At 33.6% G+C, this 15921-nt stretch overlaps 2 protein-coding genes across 2 annotated transcripts; both read left to right on the top strand.

The window, feature by feature from the left end:
• Positions 1-1552: 1552 nt before the first annotated feature.
• LOC111623638 (patched domain-containing protein 3-like) lies at positions 1553-10508 on the top strand. The gene is made up of 4 exons (XM_023366301.1): positions 1553-2125; positions 5713-6194; positions 7075-7404; positions 8394-10508. The coding sequence occupies exons 1-4, from the start codon at positions 1623-1625 to the stop codon at positions 9635-9637; spliced, it is 2559 nt and encodes an 852-aa protein (XP_023222069.1). The 5' UTR covers positions 1553-1622; the 3' UTR covers positions 9638-10508.
• Positions 10509-11868: 1360 nt separating this feature from the next.
• Positions 11869-12375, top strand: LOC111623641 (patched domain-containing protein 1-like). Its single transcript, XM_023366304.1, has one exon. It carries the CDS (start codon positions 11869-11871, stop codon positions 12373-12375), a length of 507 nt encoding a protein of 168 aa, XP_023222072.1.
• Positions 12376-15921: the final 3546 nt, after the last annotated feature.

Raw genomic sequence — 15921 nt, 5'->3', positions numbered from 1 at the left:
TCTATGTTAAATAAGAGCAATAGCCGAATTTACCGATTTCCCACTTAACTAATATATCTCTATAAAGAAAGGTCAATGACCTTTGCTGTTGAAACGGAAGTTTGGCCGATGTCGAAATTCGAACAAGAAAACTAGAATCTCCATAATTCAAAAACTATTGTAAATAACTGATCGAAATTTTCTAAGAGAACTACTGAAAGGGTCCTAAAAGAACTTCCCGAAGGATATTATCCACCAATTCGCCGAAAGCGAAATATCGGCGTTCGACCCCCAACCGGAAGTTTGACGGTATTAAAGCAGTAGATGGTCCGAAGACCACGAAATTTCAGATATTACAATAATCTGGCAGTCCGCACTAGTCGGCGTCAACCGATCTGGTTGAAAGGTACTTTAAGTACCAGTTTCCGGAAAATGTTCTATTTTGCCCAAATTTCAAAAAGTTCAAAGTTTAAGAGGTCCTACTTGACTGATTATGATTCTCCTTGTCTTTCGATGCAATATTCTACATAGTACCACATTATTAAAACAAAATTTCCACTAAAAACACTAAAACTTTTAAGAGCACAACGAGCAACATCTTATCCATCCATTCAATTACAATCGAACCTCAAGAATACCATAATAACACTCTTACTATGCTTATAATTAGGGTTTAGAAATTGTTGTTGTTTCATTTGTGAATGGAATATTAGGGCTTGGGGATTTCGCTACACAAAACTGAATGACCTACCCTTCAGCCATATGTGAAGAAGACAAAAAATGAATTACTGATTAACAGTAGAGCCTCGATTATCCGACCCCCTATCAACCGACGCCTCGGTTAACCGACCGTCCTAGTCGGCAAATTTCAAATGTCCGCTATTGATGTGGCNATTTATGCTAATTATTTACTTTTGGAGAAGCTTTTATCTTTTTGTGAATAAGGTGAGATATTTGATCTCACGATTCTCCCAAGGGCCTATAAGGGTCCCGATTGAGAAAAATTAAATTGGATAATCACATTAGAAAATTAAAGAGCGGTTTAGTTCAATGCTGTCTGTCGAATTGTCGCGTAGTTATTAAAATCTGTTTTATCACCATCCTCTTCAGTGCGCAATAACTTCAGATGACCTGTGGGTTTCTTTTAATCCACATGTTTCAAGTAACTTAATTCTTCTTAATCTTCTGTTTTCCAATTTTTCTCGTTATATTCCTTGGCAATGAGGAGCTTATATTTGTCTCTTTTCAAAATCTATAAAGGCATATTCTTTTCTCATTGATCTTCTCATGGGCTCAAAAAGAACTATATTCTAATAGTAAGCATACTTTGAATAAAAAAACTAAAATGACATTCATTGCGTACAGTACACGTGCAAGATTCCACACATCTTCGTTTACACGAAACAAATATAGGCCCTATGTATATTGTCTAATAACAAATTTTAGGTTCAAAATTTTCATATCAAATTTACTTTTGTAATTTTATTTATATAGGCCTATATTNAAAGTATTTTTTTAAAAACCGGTCGTAATGACGTATTTGTAGTGTTTCGCTTATTCTATTTTAATTAATTTACCGAATAATGTGATAAACATTAAATAACTAATATACTAACTTTTGTTATTATTTCTTTAGAAAAAGAATGAAGAAGACTTTAGACTCTTATTTATCTTCTTGGTTTTCTCGAATCGGCAAATTTGTCGGTGAATATCCTCAACATTGCATCGCTGCCACCTTATTATTTACCGTGATTTTAGGGACTGGATTTCTCAACTTTTCTAAAATAAAGGATATGGAGTATCTCTACAATCCTAGGAACAGCAGAGTTTTTGAAGATAGAAAATCCATCGAGAATCTGTTTTCTAATAACTACAGAACCGACGATGAAATAATTAGGATGTCTTCAAATCAAAATTTAATTACGATCATTGCCTTAGCGAAAAACAACGGTTCCATGTTGGACCCCTCTTTGATAGAAGATTTAATTCAGATGGATGTCATCGTCCGCAACATCAGCATCTTTTGGAAAAACAAATACTTTTGTTACCGAGATATTTGTATCAAGAATAATCGTAACGAATGCTCGGAAAACTTCGTTTCTTCCTTGAAATACATGATGAAACATCCTGGAAAGATTTCCATGAGGTAAGACTTTATAAATGTAAATAATTATTTGCAATTTGTTCAAAGTGAGTAATTTCAAATACTTTTAGACATTACATTGTTAGGGTTGGACTGATGGGCGATCTTGTGAGTGAAGGTACAGCCCGGGTGTACTTTTATGGGAAAATGCATTCTATTTATGTGTTAGACATGTGAGGAACACTTCAAAATCTTTTCGCTGTCCATACGTTCGTGTAAACACTACTGATGAAATGGCAATTTGTGCAATTTTGTTTAAACAGGAAAAAATGTTACTACAATACGTAAACAGCGCCGATGACTTTAGCTGCGTAATTTCGGAACCAATTGCAGTGCCGATGATTTCAGGAAAGTCTATCGACCAGATATAAGACTCCAACTTTTGCATGATTCACTTATCCAAGAACAAATTTCTAAGCAAAAACAAAAGCGGACAACGGCGTGTCCTGACATTCCTTCTATTATACGTGCAGTTTCACATGGAAAGNTTGCAGTGCCGATGATTTCAGGAAAGTCTATCGACCAGATATAAGACTCCAACTTTTGCATGATTCACTTATCCAAGAACAAATTTCTAAGCAAAAACAAAAGCGGACAACGGCGTGTCCTGACATTCCTTCTATCATACGTGCGGTTTCACATGGAAAGGATTATCTGTAAGTGAATCACCAAAAGAATACCATAATAACACTCTTACTACGCTTATAATTAGGGTTTAGAAATTGTTGTTGTTTCATTTGTTAATGGAATATTAGGGCTTGGGGATTTCACTACACCAGACTGAATGACCTACTCTTCAGCCAGATGTGAAGAAGATAAAAAATGAATTACTGATTTATTCTAAAAACACTTTGCTCCCATCATTACATGTAAAATCGGAACTTGCAAAAAGCTTTGTAAACAATGTGAACAGAAATAGTGAGTTTTATACATATTTAAGAAGAAAATTCTCTTAGGGAAATTATGCCAAAATCAAAGAAAAAGTCATTGTTGTTCTATAGATTTGGAAGGTCTTCTGAGATCATCAGTTTAATGAAATTCTACAGAATGACGAAAAGCCTGCTGGAAAATAATTTAAAGATATTTGATTGCGGTTCTTCAAAAAGAACAGAGCACAAAATTACATGGATTATGGGTGAGCTGTATCATGCTATGAACAACTTGCTTATAACACGTACAAAAATCCAGTTCTTCCATGTGTATCTTGACTTTTTTCCGAAGAATTGTGGAATAGTTAGAAACAAACACGGTGAGTTATTGTATTTCACGATATTGTGACCATAGAGAAGAGATATGAGGGAAGTGGTATTAGTCTGCTATACAATAAACTGCTACCTAAACAGACTATTGCTGCACTATGAATATGGATACTCCAGAGATAGACGATGTATAAGCCGTACGAAATCTCTGAATATATGAATACCTCTTATTAATGTAATGCACTTTTCAAGTGCTATTTGTTCTATTTGTGCGAGTTTATNTCTTCTGAGATCATCAGTTTAATGAAATTCTACAGAATGACGAAAAGCCTGATGGAAAATAATTTAAAGATATTTGATTGCGGTTCTTCAAAAAGAACAGAGCACAAAATTACATGGATTATGGGTGAGCTGTATCATGCTATGAACAACTTGCTTATAATACGTACAAAAATTCAGTTCTTCCATGTGTATCTTGACTTCTTTCCGAAGAATTGTGGAATAGTTAGAAATGAACACGGTGAGTTATTGTATTTCACGATATTGTGACCATAGAGAAGAGATATGAGGAAAGTGGTATTAGTCTGCTATACAATAAACTGCTACCTAAACAGACTATTGCTGCACTATGAATATGGATACTCCAGAGATAGACAATGTATAAGCCGTACGAAATCTCTGAATATATGAATACCTCTTATTAATGTAATGCACTTTTCAAGTGCTATTTGTTCTATTTGTGCGAGTTTATTTTAGTATTATAATTAAAGGAAATGTATGTAAAACCTGACGTTGTTTATTTCATATCTGTGCCAACCAGTGGGAAAGTGGCTAAAACCAATGAAGGACTGGTAGTTCAGTTTTAAATTCTTGATTCGTAAACCAAAGAAATTTGGTACAATTTTCTATTCCGAATTTCAATTGTCTGAAATCGCATTGACTAATTTAACATCGCAAGTATTTGTAACATTATTTATTAGCATTGTAGCATATATGCATTTCAAATCACTATATTTTAGTAATTCCTCGTCAGTATAACATTTACAGAATACAATGCTTTTTAAAAACGATGCAAATACAATTCGAATTATTACAGAGTAAAACATGAAGCTTACGAGTATTTATGTAGCTAGAGGACGTGGCAATCCAGTGGTGTATGTCTTATTGAGTCTACGTTCGTGGTCAAGGACATTCCAGTGTAACGCTGTCAAGGAGAGTGACAAACTGTCGCTGGTTTACGGATCAACACCAGAAGGCAATTGATGTTTTTCCCTGTCTTGAGAGTCCTACTCAAACCGTCACCTTGTAGTCGTATGGAAAAAATGTTTTCTACTTTTATGATGTCGTGCAAATAGGAAATTACGATCGTATAAATTAAATAAATTTTTTATGACCATATAATACTTTCTCACTTTTCTGTCCATTTTATTCTTTGTTTGGCTTACTGTGGTTTTCTTGATTTATGCTAATTATTTACTTTTGGAGAAGCTTTTATCTTTTTGTGAATAAGGTGAGATATTTGATCTCACGATTCTCCCAAGGGCCTATAAGGGTCCCGATTGAGAAAAATTAAATTGGATAATCACATTAGAAAATTAAAGAGCGGTTTAGTTCAATGCTGTCTGTCGAATTGTCGCGTAGTTATTAAAATCTGTTTTATCACCATCCTCTTCAGTGCGCAATAACTTCAGATGACCTGTGGGTTTCTTTTAATCCACATGTTTCAAGTAACTTAATTCTTCTTAATCTTCTGTTTTCCAATTTTTCTCGTTATATTCCTTGGCAATGAGGAGCTTATATTTGTCTCTTTTCAAAATCTATAAAGGCATATTCTTTTCTCATTGATCTTCTCATGGGCTCAAAAAGAACTATATTCTAATAGTAAGCATACTTTGAATAAAAAAACTAAAATGACATTCATTGCGTACAGTACACGTGCAAGATTCCACACATCTTCGTTTACACGAAACAAATATAGGCCCTATGTATATTGTCTAATAACAAATTTTAGGTTCAAAATTTTCATATCAAATTTACTTTTGTAATTTTATTTATATAGGCCTATATTTAAATACTTATTGAAGTTTAATCGTTCTTGTATAATTTTAATATTTTATTCTGGCTGCATCTGTCCTAGAATTTGCTCTGGTTCCCCGAAAGTTTATTTTTGGCCTGTGTCCCCTTGAAAATTCTGTGGCGCCAAGGGTCCACACGACTTCTGATTGAGAAATACTGAATTAGATACTCAAACAGAAAATTTACGAACGGTTTAGTTTAATTATCTGACTATATTAACTTCAATTTAATACCTTAGAATAGGATGTTAAATTGAAGACTTGCTATCAAAAGTTACAGTATATTTTTTATTAATTGCTTTTTTTACATGTTTAGATATCCAGTAGAACGAACAGGTTTTGATGTAAAAATAAACGCTATGAACGTTGGTGGAGTATCAACTAATGACACTGGATACATCACGGACTTCAAGGCCGTTCGTCTCTTCTATTTTATGGATTTCGGAACAGAAGAGAAGAAACGAGTAGCTTTAAAGTGGGAAGAGAAATTTTTGAATATAATGACTCAAGTGGAATTTCGACACATCGACGTTTCCTTCTTTACTCTTCGCAGTGTCAATGCCGAAGCTAACAGAAACACAGAACTGAGCATTCCGCTCGCATTTATAATAACTCCTATAGTAATTTTCTTTTCTGTGGCAAGTTGTATGACGTTCGACATCGTCAGCAGTAAACCGTGGATTGGATTAGCAGCATGCTGTAGTCCCCTCTTAGCACTTATAGCAGCATTCGGTTTGCTACTACATTGCGGAATAGAATATTCTGACGTCAATATAACGATGACATTTCTTTTGTTAGGTACTGTACGTTTTTTAATTTTATACTTATATTTATACAGTAAAAGTTAACTTATAATTATTTTTAAAAAGTAATGATGAAAAGAATTGTATAAATGAAAATACTTTTAGAATGCAGTATTTAAACTTAGACAAGAGAAAGGTTTATAAATATCTACTATTATTTTCTGACTTGAAATTGTCGACTGGACATTCTATTGGGTTGATGCAAAAGTTTCTGGAATTTTTTAGCCCTTTGTAGAATATTCGAAATTACTCTTCGAAAAATTATATCTAGAACTTTCTTATAGGGTATGTAATATAATGGGGTTGAAGTGCAGAATCGTAAGTGAAAAAATGTTCGCGATACGTACTCTTTAAATATATCAATTTTGGTGATCAAATCCACACGTGCTATTTACGATTAACGGTTTCCTACAAAATCAGCTGCATCTTATTGCCGTATGGTGCGATTGTTTAGCAAGAATGTGACGACATTCTTTACAAGAATGTCGTCACATTCTTGCTAAACAATTGGACATTCGGAACTTCTAGTAATACAGCTCTATAAGAGATTTGTTAGTGTCAGAATTTTAATATTTGAAATTGTAGAATAGTAAAATAAATGTACTTAACTACAAATCATATTTACATCGCAAATTAAAATTAAAAACTTGCAATGTATTTTTTCTCTTAATTACAAAATCATTGTCTTTCAATTCGTTCACTGTTAAGCATTAAACATTTGTTTATAATGTTATTTTCGCAAATTTCATTAAAATAGAACAGATTATTCAAATAATTTATATACGTTGCGCGACATTTTTGAAATTATTCTAGTCTTTCGCGTCTATTTCTTTCTAATGAATTCTTCGAAAATTAACGTTTACTGATTTTTGTAGGTATTGGCCTAGACGATTCTTTTGTTTTGTTGTCTGCTTGGAGGCGAACGAAAGCAAAAGACAGCGTGATGCAGAGGATGAGCCATACATTTTCCGAAGCGGGAGTGTCCATCACCATCACTTCCTTGACTAACATTGCTTCGTTTTGTGTTGGAATCACATCACCTTTTAGAGTCGTTCGTATCTACTGCATGTATGGCGCTCTGTCTGTATTGTTCGATTTCGTCTATCAAATCTTCTTTTTCGGAAGTCTCATGGCCCTTGATGGCCACCGGGAAAAACATCGTCTCAATCCTTTTCTCTGTTACACAGTGAAAGAAACACATTTCGGTAAGTAAGAATTGTTGTGTGCACCTACGAACACTCGATACACTTGTTCACAGTTTTACCAAACGGTTTTCTTTCAATGTTTTTTCACACATGATCAATTGGTTCTATTGAACGATTTATACCATATCTAAATAATTTTAATTGTTGTGGATGTTTACACCAATCATAAGTGAAAATTTCCACTCTCTCAGACACGACGCCAGCGTTGTTGCTTGAAATTTGCGAGATGATGATAATGTTGAAGTGAAACTCGGAGTATAAACCTCTTTTCCATAATAAACAGTAGAACTATGTTTTCACTATTTTTATCATATTTACTGCATAAGCAAACACCGTTTATGTCAAGTCACGTTATCTATTTTTAATGATAGATAACGTGACTTCAGTTATTTTTAGCACACTCAATTATTTTTCTATTAAACACTTCTCAGTTTATAAAGAATAACTGAAAGCAGTGGGTATCAAAACATATAATAAGAACATATGAACCGTATAAACCGTGTTCTGTTAGTATTAAAATTTGTGTAGGTTTATTATTTTAAAAATTTTCAGTAAAAACAATATAAACTTAAGACATAAACACTGAATAATAAATTATAAAGAAAAATAAAGATGAATCTAAATATTTGCACCAGGGAAAAAAATCTTTCTTCTATTTAAACTAGGTTTGCTCTGGGAAAACAACGTAGTGTTTTCTGATTCGGCTTTACACGAAAACACAAATATAGTGACATGCTCCTAACTTTCTGTGTAAAACAGTTCGAAACACGAATTTTTTGTGGAAATATTAAATGTCTGTCATTTTAAGCTAAAAAAAAAAAAACATCAATAATTGTTTAAATCACTCACATGTCAGAATAATCTCTATTATAATCTATAAGTGCTTATAAGAACAATGCTTAATAAACATGCTTAAGAACAATAATTAAATAGCTATTAATAATATCGACAAATAATCATTAAATAATGTCTTAAAACTCTTTTTGTAGATAACGAAACATCCAAAGTCAGACAAGACGAAACCTACTCGAACAAGTGTGATAGAGCCGTGAAATACCTATCTGAAAAACTGGGAAGTCTCCTCTGTAGAAAATCAGTGAAAATGCTAATCGTATTCATGTTCGTATGCAATATCGCAGGAAGTATTTACAGCATCAAAGATATGAAACAAGGACTGGACTTAAAAGAAATTTTTCCATTTTCTTCTCCAATCACAAAATTCATAAATAATTACTATTCGTATTTTACAGATTATCCACACGTAATACAAGTCGTTTTTAATCAGACATTAGATTATTCAAATCCCAGTGTACAAGAAGAAGTAGAGAACATCTTGTCAATGGTTCAGAACGCTCCTTATATCAGTGGACGCGAACACTCCTTATGTTGGATACGAGAATATCTTTCTTTCATTCACAATAACGACTTAAATTATCTGATGAAAGATTTTAACACGAGCGATCCACGAGGTTTCGTTCAAGGATTGAAACAAGTATTTCTCAGATTTCAGCCAGCCATTCAATTCCGGAAAGATCTATCTTGGGATAGAGAGAGAAACCAAATTGTAGCTTCAAGGTGTTTTGTTTCGTCCAAAGGCGTCAGAACCGGAACTGATGAGAAATTATTATTAGAAGGTTTACGTCAGATTGCGGATCGTAGCAAATATCGCGTAATCGTATACAACATTTTATTTGCTTTCTACGAGCAATCTTTAAACTTGACGGCTATCTGTTTGCAAAACGTGGGTGTCGCCGTCTTTGTAGTAAGCCTGATATTCCTGTTGATGATACAAGATATTCCTTGCACCGTTTGCGTGTCATTAAACGTCGTCTGCATTCTAGTAGAGACAATGGGTTACATGAATTGGTGGCATGTCAAATTAGATCTGATGTCGGTCCTGATTTTAATGATGAGTGCGGGATTATGCATCGATTTTTCGGCTCACGTGGCATACGCGTATAAGTGTTGCCAGAAGGAATCATCCGAAGAAAAAATTAAATATAGTTTGTACGCTACGGGATATCCGATAATGCAAAATTGCTTGTCTACCCTATTGGGTGTCATAGTTTTGGCATTTGGACCTTCCTATACTTTTGTGATATTTTTCAAAATAATCTTGTTGATTATGGTTTTCGCTGCTCTTAACGGACTGCTTCTGTTGCCAGTATTACTGATTATTGGAGAATCAATTGTTGCTCCTTGGAAAAAGAAAAGTTTTCCATTCTCCCAGTAAAAGTAATTCTCACGTAAAATTTGAGGTAACTTTATTTTTGAAAGTAGCACAAAAAGTTGTTTGTTTCATAAAAGTTTATCAGTATTTTAAAGTAGAAATTTTCTTTATAATTATAGCTTTTAAAAACATCCATGATTATCAATTTTTAAGGTATCGAATGAATGATGCAATTTAAAATATCAATGCTTGTTTTATTCGTGTGTTCGATTATATCAAAGAGACGTTATTTCTTATTCTTTCTCCTTCTTCTAACGATTAAATTTCATAGATTTTGAATACACATTCTGGTCCATTTGCCTGACGACTATCATTTACTTTATCGATAGTTCTTCCATTTACTCTTGTAATTTTTGTAGTTTGTTTATTATTAAATAACATCACAAGACAGTAGGCTTTTTTATTAAATAATTGTCTATTATTATTTACTCAGAAATATTATCTCTCAGACGAACACTTTTAGTTTCTGGTAATGGAAAGATGCATGTTTCAGCCATAATAGTGAATAATCCTGTGATAACCAACTGTACGCTCCTAGTCACCTCTTCGCTTTGTAGCAAATCATATGCTGTATTATATGAATTTCTGAAAGCTTAAAATCGAAAAAATGTAACACATGATTTTAAATTTTAATCTCTTTTAACGTGAAATGACTTTAGACGTGGTATTTCGGATAATTTCTTTGTTCCAAATTCTCTACAAGGGTTAATGTAATCTGCCACAATATGATGAAAACGATTCAGTCTACTAGAAATCTTCCTTAGTATAGCGTAGTAATCGAAATATAACTGCAGAGATGACTCTCTCATTTTGGAACAAAGTATATTCTTTACAAAGTTATAAAAAATTCATTTATTCTTTTACTATATTACTGTTTTTTGGTAAAATTGTTTTTGTAAAATATGATAATAAACCAATTATTAATTCATTTGTATTGTTTTGTAATATCATTTATTGCATACTTCTTAAGAAATACATTTATAAAGACTTAGGTAGGTTACATGTAAAGAAGAATTTTTATACGAAAGTCTTATTCTTATGAGAATCTGTACTTTCCATACTCCTCTTTTACCTAATCTTAGAAGATCCTGTACATAATTTTCAACTAATTTTTTAAGGCAAGATAATATAGAAGAATAGACAATTGAGATTACGTAATTTAAAATCGCAGAAGAGAAAATTACATAAAATCTTCCTGCCTGGATAGAACAAGTGTAATTACTAGTAAATGAATTCAATCTATGACGAATTGATCAAATGAATATATTGAGAATTCTTCATATTATATTCATAAATACAGAGAAGAATTTTTAGATTATTATTTCAGCAACCCAATAGTGTTGTTTTCCCCAAACATATCGCAACGATTTCTGTATGTTATAACTGTCTTTTTTATTCTTAAAACAGCACTATTGGGTTGCCGAAATAATAATTTGATACAGATCCAAACAAAAAACTAAACGAAAAATCTTTTAGAAACGAGTTGCATTCAAATTCAAATTAGATTTTCCAATTTGTTTGATTATTAAACACATTTGGAATGACAGATAATAAAGTAAGTAACGCAAAAACACTATTAAACCATCGAAATATCTTTTCAATCATCAAACAAACTGATAATTTATGTAAATAACTTCCTAGTAAAAGTAAGAAATACCTTGATCTAGTTTCGTTCACAGTTAAAACAGTGAAATAAAAAAATACCATTTTNCCTGAAAATTAAATTTTTTTTCATTTTAGTATGTCGTAAAGTTTACTATAAAATCTATGTTTATTCCTTTCCTTATTTATAAAATTTAAAATATACGCTCACCACCTGAAATTAGTAGTGTGTTGTCATGTACTGTATTGTACATCATACTTTTCCTTTAACAATCCCGGACATCTGAAATGCTTTCAAGGGGAAAGATTTGAATCAAAATAATGCGACTTTGGGTTTGCATTGAAAGTTCTTATATAGTTGGTCGGGGCCTCCAGCCCCTAAAGATTCCGAATGTAGTTTCATCTTTCATCCATCTAATTAGATTCTCGAGATAAAAAAAAACAGGCAGACGGACAACGGACGAGAGTGAGAATTTATGAGTCTACACAGTAAAACAATTATCTCCTTCATTATTGTCGGAGACGTGTGCTTAAATTGCAAACAGCGATTAGTCCTATGTTAAGTGACCGAATAACGTCATAAAAATCAAATAAAAATTCACTAATTTTTCTTACTGTTTTTTAGAAAAAGAATGAAGAAGACTTTAGACTCTTATTTATCTTATTGGTTTTCTCGAATCGGCAAATTTGTCGGTGAATATCCTCAACATTGCATCGCTGCCACCTTATTGGTTACAGTGATTTTAGGATCCGGACTTCTCAAAATTTCCATGATACAGGATTTCGAATATCTGTACAGTCCGAGAAACGCGAGAGTTTTGGAAGATAGAAAATCCATCCAGAATCTGTTTTCTAACGGCGACGAGGCCGAAGATAGATTAATTAGAAGTTCCACATACGAAAATTTTATTGCGGTCATTGCCTCGGCGAAGAACAACGGTTCCATTATGAACACCTCTTCGATAGAAGATGTAATCCAGATGGATGTTATCATTCGCAACATCAGCATCTTTTGGAATAAGAAATTCTACAGTTACCGAGATATTTGTATGAAGAATGATCGTAACGAATGCCCGAAAAATTTTGTTTCTTCTTTGAAATACATGATGAAACATCCTGGAAACGTTTCCATGAGGTAAGACTATCTTTGTAAAGAATTATTTGTAATTACATCAAAATTTGCAATTTCGAATATGTTTAGCCATTTTATCGTTAGGATTGAAGTGATGGGATAAGTTACTGCAACACGTGCAAGATCTTCTACGGGAAGATCTTCGTACTGCCTAATGCGGTACGTTTGTGACAAACTGCCACCTATTTACGTCTTAGGCATGTAAGATAAATCGAGAAAACTGTTGGCAGCCGTCTGTAGTTCAGACTCGAACTAGTGTACAATGGTTGCATCTACTTCGCCATTGGCGAGGAAAAAGTGAACAAAAAGTATCTAATTTTATTTATCTTTGTGATTCTGTGAGCGAATATAAAAAGTTCTGCTTTTTTGTGTTAAAGAGAATAGTGACAATTACCTTATTTTTACTATCCTCTTAATGTTCGGAAAATTTGCACAAAGAGGAAATATCGTTAACCTAGTTAGTGACTGTCTGTCAGACAAATAATTTCAATACACATCCTTTGTCATTGTTGGTACTATAGAATCGAACATGTACGTTTGTAGGAAGCGTTTTTCCAAGTGGGCAATAACGTCCCCTTGTGGGCGATGAGTAAATCTTGGAGGCGCTGGAGGCAAGGTATTGAACGGTGATCAAAGGCAAAATTGGGGTCACTGAAAGCCGTTCCCATTCCTCTGTTATACTGATAAGAGGAAACATTGCGTTTAGTGGTTTCCAGATGTTGAGAACAATGTACGGTAAGGGCACAAAGTGTGAGATTCATAGAAAAGTTTTCCTAAAAATATTTCCAATCCTTTCTCACACAGGAGAAAATGGGTTAGGGGGTATAACTTTATGGAACAAAGGGGGCGATGGATCAACAAGTTTGAAAATCACTACTCTAGACTCTAGAGCAGTGATTCCCAAACTTTTTCGATCCACCGCCCCCTTTGTTCCGTAAAGTTATACCCAACGCCCCCTAACCCATTTTCTCTTGTGTGAGAAAAGGATTGGAAATATTCTCACACTTTGTGTCCTTACTGTACATTGTTCTCAACATCTGGAAATCATTAAACGCAATGTTTCCTCTTATCAGCCCCAAGTTTGCCTTTGGTCACCGTTCAATACCCTGCCTGCAGCGCCTCCTAGATCTACTCATCGCCCAGAAGAGGGCGTTTTTGTCCACTTTGAGAAACGCTGAGCTAAAATATAAGTCAATGTGTTAGAAATATTCAAGTTGTGACCTTCAATAAAAAATAAAAAATATATAAAATGTCAACATTTTATATATATTCCGTCGAATTTTTATATATAGAATTTGTCTGCCGTCGCCCCTCTAGATTTCCTTAACGCCCCCCAATTCTCTTTGAGCCTTCTACTGCCCCCTGAAAGCCTCCAGCGCCCACAAGGGGGCGTTATCGCCCACTTTGAGAAACGCTGCTCTAGAGTCTAAACGAGGAAAGGTCCTGCGTTTCTTTAAATAGTGTTGATAAAATGACAATTTGTGTAAATTTATTATTTTCAGTAATTTTTTTATCAATACCTACTTTTTGCAGAGTATCAAATAACAGCGTTTGATTAACACTATTAAAGGCCTTCTCGAAATCAACAAACATTCAAATATCTCTGTATTATGATCAATTATTCTTTTTCTATCAGTCGTATCATTGTAAAGGCCTCCATTTATGTAGTTTTCTATTCTTCGCTGTATGATACTAACTAAAACCTTTGAGGCATGGCTTATCAAGCTACTAGTTCCGTGTTTATCACAATATAAGGTACCCGCAGTTATAAAAACAGGGATGAAGAAAAATTTTGTGAAATCATCCGGAATATCTGTCTCTAAACCCTTGTTTAAAAATTAGTTAGGATTCTTGTTCTATCTTTCCCATAACCTTAAGGAGTTCTGCTGGTATTTTATCTATTTCTGGTGTCTTTCTGTCCCTTAGTTTTTTCAATGCAGCATAAATCTCATCCTTAAGAAATGTTGCACTATCTTCTTTCGCCTTTATTCTTTCTAGGTTTAAACTCTCCTCATTTCCGTAGATCATTCGTCATTGTAGCATTTGTTCATCTTTCTGCAATAAAATATTTCCATTTCCATTCCCAATTCTGAGTCCCAGCCAGAGAATTTCAGGGTTCCAATTCTACATTTCATTTTTTCTCTGAGATTAAGTTTAGCTTTTCGTATACTCTTCTTAAGTCGTTCCCATTTGCGTAGTGTTCCATTTCCAGACATAATTGATTCAACTTGTTTACTTTGCCTGTTTGCACATTATTCTTATTTGTTTATTAATGATTCCATACTTTATTTTCTTCTGTGTAATTAGCGTTTTTGTATCGTATTCTTTCATCCATCGTTTTTTACTATCTCGTCTGTGACGATTTAGATTATCAGAAAGTAAACTTACGTCCGAATTAGTTCAATCATTTAGCCATATTAATTTTAATTTAAAATCCCAGAATAATGTCATCTGACAAGTGAGTACAATTTCTTTTTATTCTTTGCTTCTTTACGTGTTTAGATATCCAGTAGAACGAACAGGTTTTGATGTAAAAATATACGCTATGAACGTAGGTGGAGTATCAACTAATGACACCGGATACATCACGGACTTCAAGGCCGTTCATCTCTCGTATTTTATGGATTTCGGAACAGACGAGAAGAAGCGAGTAGCTTTAAAGTGGGAAGAGGAATTTTTGAATATAGTGACTCGAGTGGAATTTCGACACATCGACGTTTCCTTCCTTAGTCTTCGCAGTGTCAATGCCGAAGTAAACAGAAACACAGAACTGAGCATTCCGCTCTCATTTATAATCACTCCTGTAGTAATTTCCTTCTCGGTGGCAAGTTGTATGGCGTTCGACATCGTCAGAAGTAAACCGTGGATTGGACTAGCAGGGTGGTTTAGTCCCGCTTTAGCAGTTATAGCATCGTTTGGTTTGCTGTTACACTGCGGAATGGAATATTCTGACGTCAATACAACGATGCTATTTCTTTTCATAGGTACGTTTTCTAGTTATTTTTTATACAGTAAACAGTAAACACATCTGTATTCTTTTGCAAATAGTAACTACAAAAGAATTTTCTGAGTGTAAGTACATAAAATACACTTTTCGAGTATTTGCTATTATGAAAAATTTCAGGGATAAGTTTCTAAATATGTTTTTTATTATTTTATGACTTATAATTGTCGACTCAAAATTCTGTTACATTGATGCAAAAGTTTGTGGAATTTTTAGACTTCTGTAGAATATTCGATCATTTAATTAAAATTAAATTAATATAATTAAAATCGCTATTCGACAGATAAAATTTTCAACTTTTGTGGGGTATGTAAAACAAAGACTATGTACAATCTCAAGTGAAAACATCTTCAAAACGGCGATACAGTAGAACCTCGAAAACTCGGCTCTCGATAACCCGGCACTCCGGATAACTAGGCCACACCCTGGCAGGGCAAAAAATCCTTAGTTAATTAATTTTCATTATAGACAGCTTTATAAAAGTGTAAAAGCTCTCATAAACTATTTTTCTGAGGTCTGTCTTATCAGGTAAATTACTGTACACAGTGT

Source organism: Centruroides sculpturatus, unplaced genomic scaffold (genome assembly GCF_000671375.1).
Source record: "Centruroides sculpturatus isolate CEXI.00-Female unplaced genomic scaffold, Cexi_2.0 scaffold436, whole genome shotgun sequence".
Lineage (NCBI taxonomy): Eukaryota > Metazoa > Arthropoda > Arachnida > Scorpiones > Buthidae > Centruroides > Centruroides sculpturatus.
Note: the sequence above shows the minus strand (reverse complement) of the source record. Positions and strands in the feature narration are given on the sequence as shown.

Bases quoted from the DNA above. Each gene is read 5' to 3' on its own strand.
- LOC111623641 (XM_023366304.1), top strand. From the start codon at position 11,869: ATGAAGAAGACTTTAGACTCTTATTTATCTTATTGGTTTTCTCGAATC.
- LOC111623638 (XM_023366301.1), top strand. From the start codon at position 1,623: ATGAAGAAGACTTTAGACTCTTATTTATCTTCTTGGTTTTCTCGAATC. The intron at 6,195-7,074 runs GTACTGTACGTT...TGATTTTTGTAG, and splicing joins GATGACATTTCTTTTGTTAG to GTATTGGCCTAGACGATTCT. The intron at 7,405-8,393 runs GTAAGTAAGAAT...CTCTTTTTGTAG, and splicing joins AGTGAAAGAAACACATTTCG to ATAACGAAACATCCAAAGTC.